Below are 17,732 nucleotides of genomic sequence, written 5' to 3'. Positions count from 1 at the left end.
GGAGATGAGGCAGGAGAATCACCTGAACCCGGGAGGTAGAGGCTGCAATGAGCCGATATCACACCACAGCACTCCGGCCTGGGTTACAGAGTGAGACTCCATCTTTAAAAAAAAAAAGACTTGCAGACAGATTATATTAAGAACTCTTACAATTCAGTAAGACAACCCAATAAAAAGGGGCCAAAAAACCTGGAGACTTCACCAAAAAAGATAAATGTCTAGTAAATAAGCATATGAAAAGATGTTCATCATTAGTAATTAAGATGCAAATTAAAATCACAATAAAATACCACTGCACACCCCTAGTATGGCTAAAATTAAAAACTCATGGCAAAGGTTTATAGAATTAGGCCAAGCGCAGTGGCTCACATCTATAATCCCAAAAGTTTGGTAGGCTGAGGCAGAACAGCTAGAGGCTAAGAGTTCGAGAACAGCCGGGCAACACAGTGAGACCCCTGCCTCCACAAAAAAAAAACTATTTTAATTAGCCAGGTGTAGTGGTATGCACGGTAGTTCTAGCCACTCAGGAGGCTGAGATGGGAGAATTGCTTGAACCCAGGAGTTTGAGGTTGCAGTGAGCTTTGATCATACCACTGCACCCCAGCCTGGGTAACAGTCTCCATCTCCAAAAAAAAAAAAAAAAAAAAAAAATTGGAGAACTAGAAGCTAGAAACCTCATACATTGCTAATGGAAATGCAAAATGGCATAACCATTCTGGAAAAGTTTGGCGCTTTCTTATAAAGTTAAACATAGACTTGCTTACGGCCAACAATTCCACTCCCAGGTGCTTCCTCAAAACAAACACAAAGATTTCTATCTAAGTGTTCAATGAAGCTTTATTCATAACAACTAGAAACAACCTGAATGTCCAGCTGGTAAACCGACACAAACTGTCACCTATCCATATAACAGTACTCAGTAATAAAACAGAAAGGACTGATGCAAGACACATGAGGTACAGATGTATCTCAAAAGCAATATGCTATGTGAAAGAAGCCAGGCATTAAAGATTACATACTCAATGATCCCATATGAAAGTGTAGTTTCATAGCAGGCAAATGAGGATCACTTGAGGTCAGGAGTTCAAGACCAGCCTGGCCAACATGGTGAAACCCTGTCTCTACTAAAAATACAAAAATTAGCTGGACCGGGGCAGCACACACCTGTAATCCCAGCTACTTGGGAGGCTGAGGCAGGAGAATTGCTTGAACCTAGGAGGCAGAGGTTGTAGTCAGCCAAGATGGCGCCACTGCACTCCAGCCTGGGCAACAGTTTGGTCTCAAAATAACCTAACGACAACAATAACAACAACAACGAAAAACATAGTAGGCAAACTATAGCAAGAGAAAGCACATCAGTGATTGCCAGAAGCCAGGGGAATGAGACTGACTACAAAGGAGTTCAAGGCAAGTTCTTATGGTGATAGGAATCTATCATGATTGTGCTGGTGGCCATATGACTGTATATATTTGGTATACACAGTTACAATTAGTAAATTTTGTTTGCCAATCACACCTCAATAAATCTAACAACTCCTTCCTCTGGGATGTACCATGACATCTTTCTATTTCTTGCTGATCACACCAACATTTCCTTGAGGCCTTAGCATCACTCACACACATAATGTCGCCCTTCTCATCCTTCCACGTCTATTCTATCCCATACACACTGCTAATAATCTCCCTAAAACACAGCTTACCTAACCAAACAATTTCAGCTGGTTCCCAACTGTCTACAAAAGTGCCAGTTTCCTAATATGGCATTCTGATTGGCTTAAGTTTCCTGATCCCAGAAACCATCTTATTCACTTCACTGACAGCATCTTGAACTGTGTGGCACACATGGTCTTTGAGCATTCAGAAACTGCACATAGAGGAATTTTAGAAATCTTCTGACTTTACCTACCATGGTAGGCTGAAAAATGCCCCCATCCCCATAAGATACTAATATCCTAATCCCTGGAACTTGTGAATGTTGCCTTATATGACCAAAAAAGAGTGTCTCTGCATTGACCAAACATCGTTATGCAGCACATAACTGTTCATGTATCCTTATAAGAGGGAGCAGAGGGAGATTTGGCCCACTCAGAGCAGAAGGTCATGTAAACACAGAACAGAGAGAAATTTGAAGATGCTGTCCTTGAAGACTGGAGTGATGCAGCCAATAGCCAGGGAAAGTCAGCAGCCTCTTGCGGCTAAAGAATCAGGAAGATTTTCTCCTGGGGCCTCCAGAGGGAATAGGGCCCTACTGACAGCCTGATTTGAGCCCAGTGATACTGACTGCGGACTTCTGTCCTCCAGGGTCATAAGAACACAGTTCTGTTGTTTTAAGCCATCCCACTTGTGGAAATTTGCTACAGCAGCCACAGGAAACTGAAATGCCTATCCTTACAAACCAAAAATTCTGTATAGTAAAAGATTTTAATACCCCAGTAACTTTTTGCTGCATTAGTGTCAACATCATTTTATGGAGTAAAGAAAACACACTTTCCTGTAATGTTTTGCAATAAAAGAGAAAGTGGGAATTAATATTTTTTATGTCTCCTATAGCAGTTAGGTTCTTCACATTCATCATCTCAGATTCTAACTATACTGAAACAGTAACATGCTAACAGTGAAATTCACTTGGGTTAAGTGGATTGCCTACAGTCACACCATTAGCAGAAGAGACAGCCAAGATCTGGCATCTTAAGCCAGAGCCCAATCCATTAATACCATGATGCCAGATTTCGGCTCCAGCATCAGAACATCAAGGTTAGTCATTAATTAATCCAGGAATTAAATGAGTTGCATTTCCTTCCGTAAATGCACTCTACTCCCCTCTGGCCACCAGTTCTAACCCACATAGTATGCAATAAGTCTTTTTAGAGTAACACCACCAACACCACTTACTCTAATTCTTTAGAGCAAAGGCATCTCCTTTCTCTACACTCCTGTAGTTCTTATATTCTAGCCAAAACTTTAGCAGTGAATTAGTGTTCTTCATGTTTTTTTTTTTTTTTTTTTAAGATAGTTTTGCTCTTGTCGCCCAGGCTGGAGTGCAATGGCCTGATCTCAGCTCACAGCAACCTCCGCCTCCTGGGTTCAAGCGATTCTCCTGCCTCAGCCTCCCAAAGTGGCTGGGATTACAGGCGCCTGCCACCAAACCCGGCTAATTTTTTTGTATTTTTAGTAGAGATGAGGTTTCACCATGTTGGCCAGGCTGGTCTTGAACTCCTGACCTCAGATGATCCACCTACCTCAGCCTCCCAAAGTGCTAAGATTACAAGTATGAGCCACTGTGCCCAGCCTCTTCATGTAATTCTTTTTTTTTTTTTTTTTTTGAGAGACAGTCTTGCTCTGTGGCCCAGGCTGGAGTGCAATGGCACAATCTCGGCTCACTGCAACCTCCGCCTGCCTGGTTCAAGCCATTCTCCTGCCTCAGCCTCCCAGGCAGCTGGGATTACAGGCATGCACGACCATCCCTGGCTTTTTGTTTTGTTTTGTTTTTTTGTATTTTGATGGAGATGGGTTTTCACCATGCTGGCCAGGCTGGTCTTGAACTGCTGACCTCAAGTAATCCGCCCACATCAGCCTCCCAAAGTGCTGGGATTACAAACACGAGCCACTACGCCCAACCATGTAATTCTTTAATGATTAAATGACTTTATACCTATTCTGCTTTAACTATGTCCATTAGATAAATGAGAAATGACTGTAAAGGCTGTGATGACATTCGATTTTGAGAACCACAAGAGTAATTTTTTGTTACAGGCTTTTATTAGGATCTTCCACATAAAATGCTTAACATTAAAGTTTCAACTTCCAGAAAATACGATCTTCCTTGTTGGCATCAAATTAGAAGAGCTCTTCACTGGTAATGCATTAACCACCACCACTACTGCTTTTCTTTTTTCTTTCTTTCTCTCTTTGAGACGGAGTCTCGTTCTTGTGGCCCAAGATGGAGTACAATGGAGGGATCTTGGCTCACTGCAACTTCCATGTCCAGGCTTCAAGTCCTTCTGCCTCAGCCTCTCAAGCAGCTAGGATTACAGGTGTGCACCACCACGCCTGGCTAATTTTTGTATTTTTAGTAGAGACAGGGTTTCACCATGATGATCAGGCTGGTCTCAAACTCCCGACCTCATGATCCACTCACCTTGGCCTCATAAAGTGCTGAGATTACAGGTGTGAGCCACCACACCCAGCCCACAAATCTGGATTTTGAAAAAACTCCCAGGTGACTGTACCGTGCACGGTCCTCCAGGTTGAGAACCACTCACCTGTACTAACGGAATAAAGGAGAAAGGAACGCACAGATTTGAGAGGTGTACAGCATCCAGGGGATTTGGTGACTGATGCAGATTTGCAGGGGAGTCAGGGATAACTTTTTGGTTAGTGACTTGAGAGTCTGGCTGAACAGTCATGCCATTAACATGAACGTAGAAGAGAAAACCCAGTATAACTAGGAAGTACAACATGCACACTTACTTAAAACACTTTGCCTTCCCCTCTCTGTTCTGCAAGTTCCATTAAGGTTAAGGTTGCGTCCTGCTCATTCCGTCATCCCTGGCCACAGTAGCTTGCCCCTACCGTAAAATAGATTTTTCCTGATGCAATTCAACTCTGTTAGTTTTGTCTGCCTCTGTATTAAAGTCAGTGGCATGACTTACACCTCTTTCAAAAGCTCACCTTTTATGGCACTGACAATTGGGCTGGTTTCATAAGAGATGCACAACAAATACTAACTAATTGCCACGAATTTCCCAAATTCCCGACTGGAAACACTTCCAAATTAAACATAACCACATAGAAGTATACCAGGCAAAGACAACATGCCCAAAAGTGAGATCAAAATATTTGTTCTCAAATCTATTCCTCCTCTGCCTGTTCGCAGCTCAGCCATTTGTCCCAGTCACCCGACCGAGAACCCTGGAGTCATCTTTGAGCTTTGTCTCACATCAACATTTAAACGGTTTCAGAGGTCCTGTCTTGTACACCTTCTGCGGTCTTTCTCCCAGCCATCCTCACCAGCCCCACAACCTCCTACCAAATGGCTCAGCATCCATTGCTACCAGCTTGCTCTCTAGCTTCCTTTCTTCCCACGTCCATCCTCTACACTGCAGTCACTTCATCAAGCCTCAGACGATTCCACTTACACCACTACCTTGGCTGATTCCTTTCAGAAGTATCGCCCCAGGACTCTCAGAATAAAATCCAAAAGCGTGACCAATGCCCTTAATTTTCTGGCCCTTAACATACTCTTCCAACCTCACATCCCACTAATTCCTTCCACCTAGAATAGATACCTCTCCTCCATCTCATGTCCCCATGTCCAAAGGAGGGCCATTTTTCGAAGCTCAGCTCGAGCAACGTCTCCTGCAATAAGACTTTCCCTGATCATCCAAAATACCCTCCCCATTACTTCCTTAAAAAAATCTCTCCCTATTCTGAGTTTTCAAAGCAACTCCTAAGCATGCTTTACCTTTCAGCTTGCAATACTTTCTCATATACAATTTCCTTTACCTCGCCTTCTAACCTCAGAACTCCCTGTGAATCAGCTTGAATTCTGGCTATTCTTGTTTAACTAGCAACTACTTCTCCCTCTAGACCCATTCCATGGTTATCTCACCCTCCTCCCGCCTATACCTTCCTAGGCGGAGTTCCATAAATACCACAGGTTCTTGGTCTCCCCCATTCAACAGGAGATTCTGGGGACACGGCAATTCCTCATTTTGTTCGGCTTGGCTGTGAATCATCATATCTCAACTTGCCTACACCAAAGCCACCTTGCCAGTGAGGGAATCCAGTGTATCTCAGCACAGGATAGTAGCTTCACTTTGACATATCCACATAAAGGATACATTTTATTTCTCAGTAAAAATAATCCACACGGAGAAAGCAAACAGCTACGGCTGGTGACAGCAGTGAAAGGAAAGGGGGAGAAACGAAAAGAATGGTATAAAAGGAACAGTCCTTGAGAGGTCGCTAGACTCCACGTAATTATCAATGACCTGGGACATTTGTTTAATAAGTAAAACAATAAACAGATAAATTTCAAAACTAGAAGCAGCAAAGTTCTTTCTTTCCTTATTTCTATCAGCCTACATTGATGAAGCATTTTCTGGAACAGCGCTGTCTACAGCGCTTCTGGCAATGCTGCAAGTGTTCTATTGATCTGTGCTGTCCATTAGGGGAGCTGCAGCCACATGGCTATTGAGTACTTGGACTAGGACTAGCACAGCTGAGAAGTTCATTTTCAATTTTATTTAATTTTAATTAAATTTAAGTAACCACATGTGGCTAGTGGCTATTGTGTTGGCCAATGAATACTCAGAATATGAAGTGTTTTCACCACGTTACTTGGGTTGTTGTCAAAAGTATCCTTCTGAGCAAATTCCATTGAGATAATAAAAGTTTATAAATTTTCTGTTCAATATACTATTTATAAAAAAAAAAAATTACATTTTTTTTCCAATGTTTACTTTTACTGAGGAAAAGAAGTCGAGGGTGATTTTAGAGGACACTCAAGAGAAAGACCGTGTGCCAGGATCAAAACATCAGGCACTGTGGAAAGTACGCCAGGCACTGTGGAAAAAGGCTCTTCCTGTGCTATTTCCTAGGATCCCCACAGCTACCTGTGAGTTAGAATGATCCCCCTTTTAAAGCTGAGGACAGGCCAGGCATGGTGGCTCACACCTGTAATCCAAGCACTTTGGGAGGCCGAGGCGGGTGGATCACGAGGTGGATCAGGAGATCGAGTCTGTCCTGGCCAACATGGTGAAACCCCGTCTCTACTAAAAATACAAAAAAATTAGCGGGGCATGGTAGCACAAGCCTGTGGTCCCAGCTACTCAAGAGGCTGAGGCAGGAGAACTGATTGAACCCAGGAGGTGGAGACTGCAGTGAGCCAAGATTGCACCACTGCACTACAAGACTGGGTGACAGTGCGAGACTCAGTCGCAAAAAAAAAAAAAAAAAAGCTGAGACTGAGAGCAATTAATTGACTTGCTTACAATCACAGCTTAAGCTAGCATTTAAACCCATGTCCCACTGCAGTGTCTAAGCTCTGAAACATTATATCCTATTTTATTATTACTATTTTTTTGGACAGTCTCTGTCCCCCAGGCTGGAGTGCGGTGGCACGATCTTGGCTCACTGCAACCTCTGCCTCCAGGGTGCAAGTGATTCTCCTGACTCAGCCTCCAGAGTAGCTGGGATTATAGGCACCTGCTACCATGCTCAGCTAACTTTTTGTATTTTTAGTAAAGATGGGGTTTCACCATGTTTGTCAGGCTGGTCTGGAACTCCTGACCTCAAGTGATCTGCCCACCTCGGCCTCCCAAGTGATGGGATTACAGGCGTGAACCACTGTGCCCAGCCTTAAACATTATATTTTAGTTGCTAAACCGCAAATGGGCTGGATGAAAAGTAGGCTAGGTAACCCTTGGCAGACTTATGTTATCCAGAGCATAATAAAGGCTGGACCAGCCAGTTTGCCTGGCAAGAGGCTAAGGATGTATCCACGCAACTTTTTTTCTTTTTATTTTTTCAGGCAACTTTTCTTGATGGCTAGCAGGTGATGCTCAATAAGGATCACTACATTCTTTCAACCACAGGCATGATTCTAAGCTGGGAGATACAGGAGTCAGCAAAACAGAACAAGTCCCTGCCCTCATGGGGTTTACATTCCAGGGAGGGAATCTCTCTAATGAGATGACAACTGAACAGACACTGAGTGATGAAAAGGGCATCAGTTGTGTGGAGACAGTGGCGGGCTGTTGAAGGCCAAGGGAACTGCAGGGACAAAGACACAGAGGTAGCAGCATGTTGGGCACGTACAAAGGACAGCGAGGAAGGCAGTGTGGCAAGGGCACAGTATGGGCAGTAGGAAAGAAGCTGGATGCGTTCAGCGGGGGCCAGACCCTGTTAACACTTAAAGGTCCTTGGGAGAACTGTGTGAGTTGGGCACTGAGGGGCAGGCGTATTAAGAAGAGTGGGAGACATGATCTGATTCATGTTTTAAAGGGAACGCTAGAAACTGTGTGAATTAGGCTGTGAGAAAGCAAAATCTAGGAGGAAAAGTTAAAAGCAACCTTTCAATTGGAACCTTTTGAAGTAGCTGAGTTATAAAGGAAGCTTAGGGCTGGGCGCAATGGCTTGCACCTGTAATCCCAGCACTTTGGGAGGCCCAGGCAGGCAAATAGCTTGAACCCAGGAGTTCAAGACTAGCCTGGACAACACTGCAAAACCCCAACTCTACAAAAAATAGGAAAATTTACTGCATGTGGTGGCACGCACATCTGCAGTCCCAGCTACTCGGGGGGCTGAGGTGGAGACTGCAGTGATGCCAGTGCACTCCAGCCTAGATGACGGAGTGAGAGCCTGTCTCAAAAAAAAAGACTACAAATGAAGCTTAGATTAGCAGAACAGCCACAGAGAAGTAGAGTGGGGAAATAAAACTAATTTTAGGACAGACTTCACTAAATATATATGGTCAAATCAATAGCCATGGATAGATGGAAGGAAAGAAGGCTGTTCTCTAAACAAGCCACAAAAGCGGCTGTATACCCACTCTCTGAAGGTTCTGTTTACTATTCCTAGTAAACACCATCTCCCACATTCTCACGCTACCTACCAACCACTATCAGGGACGTTCCCATTGGGTGTGCTTACAGATCATTCAACCATTATATGACACGGATATCTGCTATTTATTTATATTTAAATGAGTCTCTCCGAACAAGCTTAGTGGGCTCTGAGAATCTGGTTAAAGCACAGTCCTAATACCCCAGGAAAGCACCTTCAGGTTAATAAGCTAAATGGCCCAGACTGCCTCCTAGTCGTACTTCGCAACATTGTTTCTAACAAGCTTAAATCCCAACAAAAAGTTGGGACACTGAAAAGGTTAAAAGGGAAACTGCAGCAAAGGTAATGGCAAAGATGAAAGAAAAACTTCCGCAGAGGGTAGTGTCTCATGCCTGTAATCCCAGCACTTTGAGAGGCCAAGGCAGGCAGATCACCTGAGATCAGGAGTTCAAGACCCTGGCCAACTTGGTGCAATCCCGTCTCTACAAAAATACAAAAATTAGCCAGGCATGATGGCGGGTGCCTGTAATCTCAGCTACTCAGGAGGCTGAGGCAGGAGAATCGCTTGAAGCCGGGAGGTGAAGGTTGCAGAGAGCTGAGATCGTGCCACTGCACTTCAGCCTGGGCAAATGAGACTCTGACTCCCGACAAGAAAGAAAAGAAAAGAAAGACTGCAAAGTCAGAACTTCATGACTGCTTACCTAGCTCTCTCTCTCTGCTAATTTAACCTTGAAAGGATGTTTTCTTTGTGTCTTTAAGGAGAGATACCCCACTGGCAAGATGTCTCCCAAGGCACTTGCTGGATGATGACTATACTGACTCAGGCTCCTCAGGGCTGGAACCTGACTGCAAAGCACAGCAGGTGTGAGTGAAACTGCTGAGTGAAAAACCAGCCGCCCTCCACAATCTCAACCTTGGTAACGCATTCCCAAAACACTCAGCTTACCTTCCTAGTGTAAAAGCGCCAGACTACCCATTACCTCACAGAAGGCCTTCCTGAACCTTTCTACCCACCTCACTCCTGTGGGCAACAGCTGTCTGCTGCGTAAGACAACACTCTGTGATTTACCCAAAAAGTAACTTCAGGGACTGTCTTAGCTTTTAGCTCCTTTTCTTTTCTTCTTTCAGGCAACATTCCAAAACCAAAAGTTTCCCCGTCCAGGGAGGGATAAAAAGCAAAGTTTAAAACAGTGCCTGCCACGCACGATGGCTCCCGCCTGTAACCCCAGCACTCTGACAGGCCATGACAGGTGGACTGCTTGAGCCCAAGAGTTGAAGACCAACCTGGGCAACATAGAGACCTAGTCTTTCTTTCTTTCTTTCTTTTTTTTAACATAATATAAAAGTCATTTTATTGTTTTGCAACCTTTAACATTCACATGTAAAAACAGAAGATTCTGCCTGGAAATGCGAGTTGTGCTATATTATAAGAAATTAAATTTAAGCTGAGTGCGGTGGCTCACACTAGTCTCTCTCTTTTTTAAGACAGGCTCTTGCTCTGTCGCCCAGGCTGGTGGACTTCACTGCAACCTCTGCCTCCCGCGTTCAAGGGATCCTCCCACCTCCCTAGTAGTTCGTGTCTCATCCTCCCAAGTAGCTGGAATTACAGGCACGTGGCACCACACCTGGCTAACTTTTGTATTTTTTTGTAGGTACGAGATTTCCCCATGTTGCCAGGCTGGTCTTAAACTCCTGGCCTCAAGCGATCCTCCCACCTTGGCCTCCCAAAGCGCTGACATTACAGGCGCGAGCCACAACACTGAGCCAAGGCCTTGTCTACACACACACAAACACACACACACACACACACACACACACACACACTTTTTAATTAGCCAGGTGTGATGTTGAGCGGCCATGGTCCCAGCTACTTAGGAGGCTGAAGCGCCACTGTACTCCAGCCTGTGCGACAGAGCGAGACCCTGTCTCAAAACACACACACACACACACACCCCAAAACCAACTGGATGCCAGTCCCAGCTATCTCTGTAACTTTGCCTACATTCCTTTATCAATAAAGGGCAAATGCACACGCCAGGCCTCCTTCACGAGGTCTTTCTGAAGTCTAATGCAAATGAGAAATGGCGACCAACTGTCATGTGTGCCCAAATCTAAGATCCATTAAAGTGATGGCTACAGTCAAAGCTCTAAACCAACAGGACAGGTCGTGGCCAAGCACACTGCAGTCACTCAATAAACAAAGGTCAAATAAAAAGTATTTTTCTCCAGTGACGGGGTAAAGAGGAGAAGCGTGCTGGCCAGACCCCTCAGTGTCGCTGCACAGTCCTCGAAAGGTAACTCCCTGTCTCTGGGCCTTCTTTCCCCCTACGTGTACAATGAGGCTTTGACAATGAAGACTTCTAATCACTGCTACATTAAGGGAGGCCGACCCTGAGAGACCAGAGTGCCTTAACGTGCAATGTCATGAAAAGTGCACCAGAGCAGAGGGTGGGCACTGGACTGGGAAGCAAAGGCACAGAGGTCTGGTCCGAGCGGCCCTCTAGCGAGCAGTGTGACCTTGGCCAACTCCGTTCCCGCAAACCCCTTCCTCCCGTCTTCATCAGCACGCCTGGCCTGAAGGCAGGGGCTGCGGCGGAGCCGGAGCCGCCAGTGCGCCCGCCTGCCGCGTGGGCCAGCTCCGCACTGCCTCGCCCCCACGCCACCCTAGCCCACCCCAGCGCAGCCCAGCCCGAGGAGTCCCACGCTCTTCCGCAGGCGAGGGATGGACCCCTTCCGGATGCAGGACGTGCCAGGACAGCAGTTTCGATTTCCTAAGGAGAAGGCTTCCTTCCCCCGGAGTCCCGGCACTCGAGAGCCTCCCCCGCTGCCGCCCGGCCCCGCCGCTGCACGCAGCACCCGCACGGGACCTCCCAGCCCCGCTCCGCAGCCGGCCGCAGTCCCGCGGGGTCCGTATCGCGGGAGGGGCGTTGCCATAGGAACCGAACTCCGGACCCCGGCCCGCCGAGGACTGGAGAGGCTGGAAAGGAAGGCTCGCGAGACCCGCGGGGACCCCCCCCCCCATGCAACCACGCCCGGCCGTCCCCTCCTAGGGCAGCTTCGCCCAGCCGGCAGCGCCCCCACAGCTCCGCGCCTTCCTGCTCGGCTCCACAGAAACCCTACCTTCCGCCATGTCTGACCCGGCACTGCCTCCGGCCTCGCGAGAAGTGCGCGGAGGAGCCGGGGCGGCGCGGAACCGAGGCACCAAGTCTCGCGAGAATCCTGGGAGGCGCGGCCAAGGGCGGAGCCGAGGGGAGGAAAGCGCTGAATGAAAGCTGAGCGGGTGAACTGGGCTCCGCGGGAGTCGTTTTGAAGCGTAGGCATTCGGGCTGACAGATACCTGGGACAGGAGAGACGCCGTTGAATGTGTAAGCCTTCTGATTGCGGCAGGAGACGAGAGGCGCGGAGGTGGTGTGGGTAGGGAGGTGCTTGGGGGAGCTGCCCTGAGCCAGCCACACTCAGGCACAAAGAAGGGTAGGGGACACCTTGCCAGGCTCCGTGGAAGCGCCGTCACTCAAGTGCCTCTCTCTGTTGAGAATGGTTTATAGGTGCGTCCAACAGTGGCCCGGCAGGCCGGGCTCTCCGGGACGCAAGCAGCCTCGTCTGTCTGCCGTGGAGTACCCTGCACATATGGCCCGGGTCGTAACATGAAAATGACGTGAAAGTTGTAGAGTTTTGTCATGGCCGATTCCTGATTTGCATGGCGACTGTCATTAACCTCAGCAGCACCAGCCTAGACTCTGGAATACAGCAGGTGCTCAGAATGTTTGAAGAGGTGTTTTCCGTGGTGTGCTATTCTGGGAGTGGAGACCCGAGCTCGGGTTTGGCTCTGCAGCTGACTTGCTGTGTTGATTATGGACAGGTCCTTGCCAGCCTTGTGACGCATCTGAGCCTACCTCAGTTTCACGAGGAAATTGGACTAGAATTAGTGGTTCCTAAAGATTTAGAGGGCCATGGCCCCCTTTGAGAATTTGATGAAAACCAGAGGCCTCGCCCTTTGAGTAGCACACGTGCAGGAATAAACAAACGTGTGCCCTTTCAGAGCATGCTGAGACTAGATGCCCATGATCAAAGAACTCTCCTGAGGGGATGGATGAGCTCAGGGGCTTGACTGCCTCTTCATCCCAGCCTCGCTCTAAGGAGCCCTCTACCAGAGGCGAACGTACCCCTCTTAAAAAGGACTTCATGGTATCCCTGAGCCCTTGTTTTATTTTTGGCGGGGGACGGGGGAGACAGTCTTGCTCTGTCGCCCAGGTTGGAGTGCAGTAGCACGATCTCGGCTCACAGCAACCTCTGCCTTTCAGGTTCAAGTGATTCTCCTGCTTCAGCCTTCGGAGCAGCTGGGATTACAGACACCCACCACCATACCCAGCTAATTTTTGTATTTTTAGTAGAGACAGGGTTTACCATATTGGCCAGGCTGGTCTCAAACTCCTGACCTCGTGATCCACCCTCCTCAGCCTCCCAAAGTGCTGGGATTATAGGCGTGAGCCACCGTGCCCGGCAGGCCCTTGTCTTTTGAGGGGACTCTTACAGGCTTGTAACCCCTGAGTTACAGAGAACGTAAGTAAAGCCTGTGAAATGAAGCACTTGTAGTATTCAGTAAACTACAACACCCAACAGGTTTGGAGGGAGCTGTAACATTAGCTATAACCAGAAATACAGACATCTTGAAAAAGCTGAGCACTGAACATGTGCATTTTAAAGCCACTTCAGGTTTTGTCAGTCAGATTCAGAGGAACGTAGTGTGGTGCTGTCTCAGGCAAGGAGCATGAAGGAGAGGAAGGGAATGCATGCTGTCTGCCCTAGCTTCAAGAGCGCAGGGGAACACACTTGGGAGGCAGTGCGCCATCACGGCGGGGCGGGAAGAGGGAGGAAATTTACACTAGGAGTCCAGTGAATTGGGTCAAGCAGCAGGCCCAACACATCCACCCTCTGGATGACGCTAGAAAAGTCAGTGTTCCTGAGCTCTGGCCTCCCCACCTGTGAAGGGCTAACAGCACCCACTATGTAAGGAAGGCAGTGGGACCGAATCCCAGCCATGCAACCTGTGTGCTTTACAGCGATGGCAAAGCAGCCTGAACCTGCTTCCTCATGACAAATGATTACTGTGGAAGCTTCTTATAAGAATTTAACTAGAACCTTTAGGAAAAACACACAGCACAAGCTTGCCGCAAAGAGAGGCTCAACGAATAGAAATTTGATTTCCAGTGCTCTTGTTGGGAATAAACGGAAGTCACTGTGAACACAAAGGTGCTAGTGTATTTATTCCTACTGGATACTGCTGAGAAGAGGAAAAAAAATCAAGTGTCTTGCCCAGGACTTTCTATGCAGCTCCTGTCTTACAAGATGTGTTTGGCTGCCTTTTGTGAAAGGCTTTTCCTTCAGTTTATTTACCTATGTGAACAGAATTCAGATTCTTTTAACCATTTCACTAAAGCTCAGTGAGGAGTGCCGACAAGCCAAAAAGGCTAATCCTACCTTAGCAGCCAGATTACACACATCTGAAACTGAACTGAAATGCCACACCCAGAAAAGAATTTGATCTGTGAACTGAATCCTTGCAGGGTTGTGGGCTTCACCAAAGCAAAAGGGTTTGTGATAAGGTGGTGATTAGCCCTATCCCACCAGGGAGCAGAAAAGCAACAACTCTCCTGGAACCTAGTGCCTTGCACACACCATCAAAAACCTGTTCATTTGCATTTGAAGCAGCATGCAAATAAAACATTTTGGCTATTATCCTGAGTCTGTTTGTAACTGTTGTAAGTTTGGTGTATCATCTAGACCCTTCCACAACAGTTGATTCTAAATATATTTATCAGGGAATTTACACTCTGGAGATAATCCTTGATCTTCCCAAAACTTCTCTCGGGGGATTTTCTTGTTTATTATTTAGCTGAATAAGAGGTCTGGATCCATGTTCATTTCTCAGAGTTTGTAAGGAAGAGGGCCTAACAGTCTACTAGTGATTTATATCAAGGACAAACAAGCTTTCAACACCTAACGCTAACTCTGTATGAAATATTTGTAAGAATTCAGGATACAAAGTGGATGCTGGTATCTTGTCTATCTTGTAAAGAAATGAAGGCACTCTACTAGGTCTTGCCTCTTTCGTCACTAACTTACTAAATGGCCCTGGGCAGGTATTTGGGTGTTTCTCCATCTGTTTAGAGGACAGAAGGTGATGACTGATGATGCCTAGTCTCTTCCAGTCCACACTGGAGTCTGGGTTCCTCACCTTTTAGCTTATCTTTATGGTAGAGCCAGGTTCATGTGCTGTTTATACAGAAAGAATCCCACAACTTGGTTTTGAGACCTGCATCCTAAAACCAAAATAGCTCATGATACAGCCTCTAAGTCATCATTTATTGATTTTAGAGCACCCATCACATGAATGAGGTGCTTTACAATACAGTAAACATCACAACAGAACTCACATAGTTAAATACAATCAACAAATTACAGAACTAAAAAAAACTGGAATGAAGCAACATTATGTCAGATTTCAAAGATGCTGAGAAGTGGCAGTACAAAAAAGGTAATTCCACCAACTGGAGACCAGAGGGGCAATGATACACAAGCACCACAGCCCAAAGCGGGCAGATTTTTGTAGAGGGTGAGTGAGCATATAAAATTAAATTTCACAACCGAGAATGAAGGCCGTTAAAAGATATGACACCCACATGATCACAGTACTAGTGGAATAACCTCACAAACATTACCTTATAATGACAAGGATTTTAAACTCAAGAGGCCAAAAAGCCACTGAGATCATCTATCCCATACGAGCACAGACTGAAATCTATATGCCTCTACAAGAATTTGGAACAAATTTAGGACATGGCCAACAGTTCTACAATCCGTAAGATCTAGGGAGATGTTGGCACAAGTTTTGGGGGAAAATCCTTTTCCTAAAGCAGAGAAGAATCACTTCACACTGATGATGAGGTGCTGGTGGAGCAACGGCCACCTGGTTCAGTGTCATCTGAGTGTGGGTTTCATATCAAACGTAGAGGCATTTAAATTTACATTATCAGATGGACACTGAGAAAGGCACAGATGACATCTCTGACAGAGGAAGGGAAGTTGTAACATCTACGTGGGCCTGTGTTTCAGTGTGGCACAGTCAGGGCACCAGGTGGAAAAGCACGTGAAGAGAGACGCACTCATTCCTGGCTCTCACTTCCACTCCCCTAGAGCTAGCCCTAAAAAAAAACCACATGGTTTTATCAAAGGAACTGTATTAAAGTGGCACTTAAAGTTCAAAAATAGTTGTCCCTGAGTTACTAGGTCATTTGCTGCTTGCTGAAGAGTCAAATCCCAAGTTTCACCTCAATAGATTGCTAGCAGAATTGCAGCAATAGGAGAGCAAAATTCGAACTCCATTTTGCCACAAGCAACCACCATGTTAACAATTTCTGACTTAAGAGTAAAAAGGGAGGGATCCCATCTCTTAAAAAAATTTTTTTTAAATTAGCCAGGCATGGTAGCACACACCTGTAGTCCTAGCTACTCAGGAGGCTGAGGCAGGAGGATCACTTGAGCCCAGCAGGTTAAAGCTGTACTTAGCTATGATCGTTCTTACTGCACTCCAGCCTGAGTGACAGAGACCCAGTTAAAAAAAAAAAAAAAAAAAAGTAAAAGGGATTGCATTCCAAGTCCCATGGGGGTGTGCAGTGCTGATATTTTGGGGCAACAATTTTTATAGTCTTTGAAAAACAGACCAAGTCACGAAGTTCTTAAAGAAAACTGGGTTCCAATGAATCAAACAATTTCCAGTCACAACACATTTACAAGTTTTATAAGGTTTGTATAATGTTTACGGGTTTTTACAATGCTTCTGAGCAGAGAACAGACAGGGATTTAGAAAAAAATCACTTTCTACTGTGACTACATCCTCAACCATTTTATTTCTGCTTAAAAAAGGACATACAGCGTTTGCAGAGGTCTGGGCTATTGGCAGGAGTTCTTTCACTCTTCTGCCAAAGCATTTCCCCAAACCCCACAGAGCGGAGATGCACGAATTCTCACTGATTCTCACAAACACATGTCCCATCTGCTACTGTCTCAAGTTCTAACCCCCCTTAGAAGCCGAAGACTACTTCCCGCACACAACCTCACAACAAACATAAAGGAGCCCAGGGCCTGCCTTTAACACTGCACATGTTCATTTTACCATTCACTGAAGCTGTTTTAGAAAACTGTATGATATGAAATATAGTTCAGCTCAAACATTAATCAAATCCAAGTGTACTATGGTTAGTGACAGGATCTATACGTCAAATAGCAAAGCATTTACCCCTGTAATGCTTTTAGATTCACAGAAGAATCTAGATAGAACCAAATACATATACTGCCATGGCCATGTGATTTTCAAGTATTAAGTTTGTTTGCATAAGGAATCAACCTGAGAGTTTTCTAAACCACTTCTCTGGCATTCAGTATTATAGCCTTCATTCAATACAATAAAAGCCAACAACTTGACAATTATTGAAAAAAAATTATATTTTGGAAGAACTCACTACATAAGGTGACAGAATTCCAAAATCAAATTACATGAAAATATACATCGCAATTTCTTTGTACAATAGGTGAGAAAAATCTGCAGTAGAGAATAGAGGCAAAGGAAGATGAAGGACTAAAGAGAAGGGTATGAGAGTAAATAGCATTTGGAACAGCAAACCCAGAGGTGAAGTAGAAAGCCTGTAGCTGTGCATGCTTCATTTATTCAACCTTAATACTAGGCAACTGAAGGGGGGGAAGTCAGATTTGCTACTGTTTGGGGAAATTTCCAGTAAGCGGAATTAAGAACCATCTGTTTTTAGTTCTCCGGGGTAATGACTGGGATCAAGAGCTCGTAACAGCCAATAAATGTTATTGCTATATCCAATCCAAGAGGTGGGTGCAACCAGAATACAAAAGGGACAAAGCACCTAGTGATGACTCCTTCGAAGTCATCATTAAAAATCAAGTAATTGCTCATTAAGTATTTCAGTATTTGAACTAAATGATTTGAGAACATTCTGGTAGACAGAAGAGATAAAAGCAAAGGGGAGTGTGTCAAAACAAAGAAGATACAAAAGTTTAGTAAGTGAAAAGAGTTTAATGAAGCCTCAATGGTTTAAGGGAAATTAAATGGAAACTTTTAATCCTAATTGCTTTTCATC

The 17,732-nt window shown here is 45.5% G+C and overlaps 1 protein-coding gene across 1 annotated transcript in view; it reads right to left on the bottom strand.

The window, feature by feature from the left end:
- The window catches only part of ANKFY1 (ankyrin repeat and FYVE domain containing 1), a 68,644-nt gene extending 56,884 nt beyond the window's left edge, over positions 1-11,760 (bottom strand). The window contains exon 1 of the mRNA XM_032271695.1: positions 11,689-11,760. Within this exon, the coding sequence (XP_032127586.1) occupies positions 11,689-11,698 (10 nt within the window). The 5' untranslated portion in view covers positions 11,699-11,760. The remainder of the gene's footprint in view (positions 1-11,688) is intronic.
- Between the last annotated feature and the right edge of the window lie 5,972 nt (positions 11,761-17,732).

This window comes from Sapajus apella, unplaced genomic scaffold (assembly GCF_009761245.1).
Source record: "Sapajus apella isolate SASKATOON/1434 unplaced genomic scaffold, GSC_monkey_1.0 scaffold245, whole genome shotgun sequence".
NCBI lineage: Eukaryota > Metazoa > Chordata > Mammalia > Primates > Cebidae > Sapajus > Sapajus apella.
Note: the sequence above shows the minus strand (reverse complement) of the source record. Positions and strands in the feature narration are given on the sequence as shown.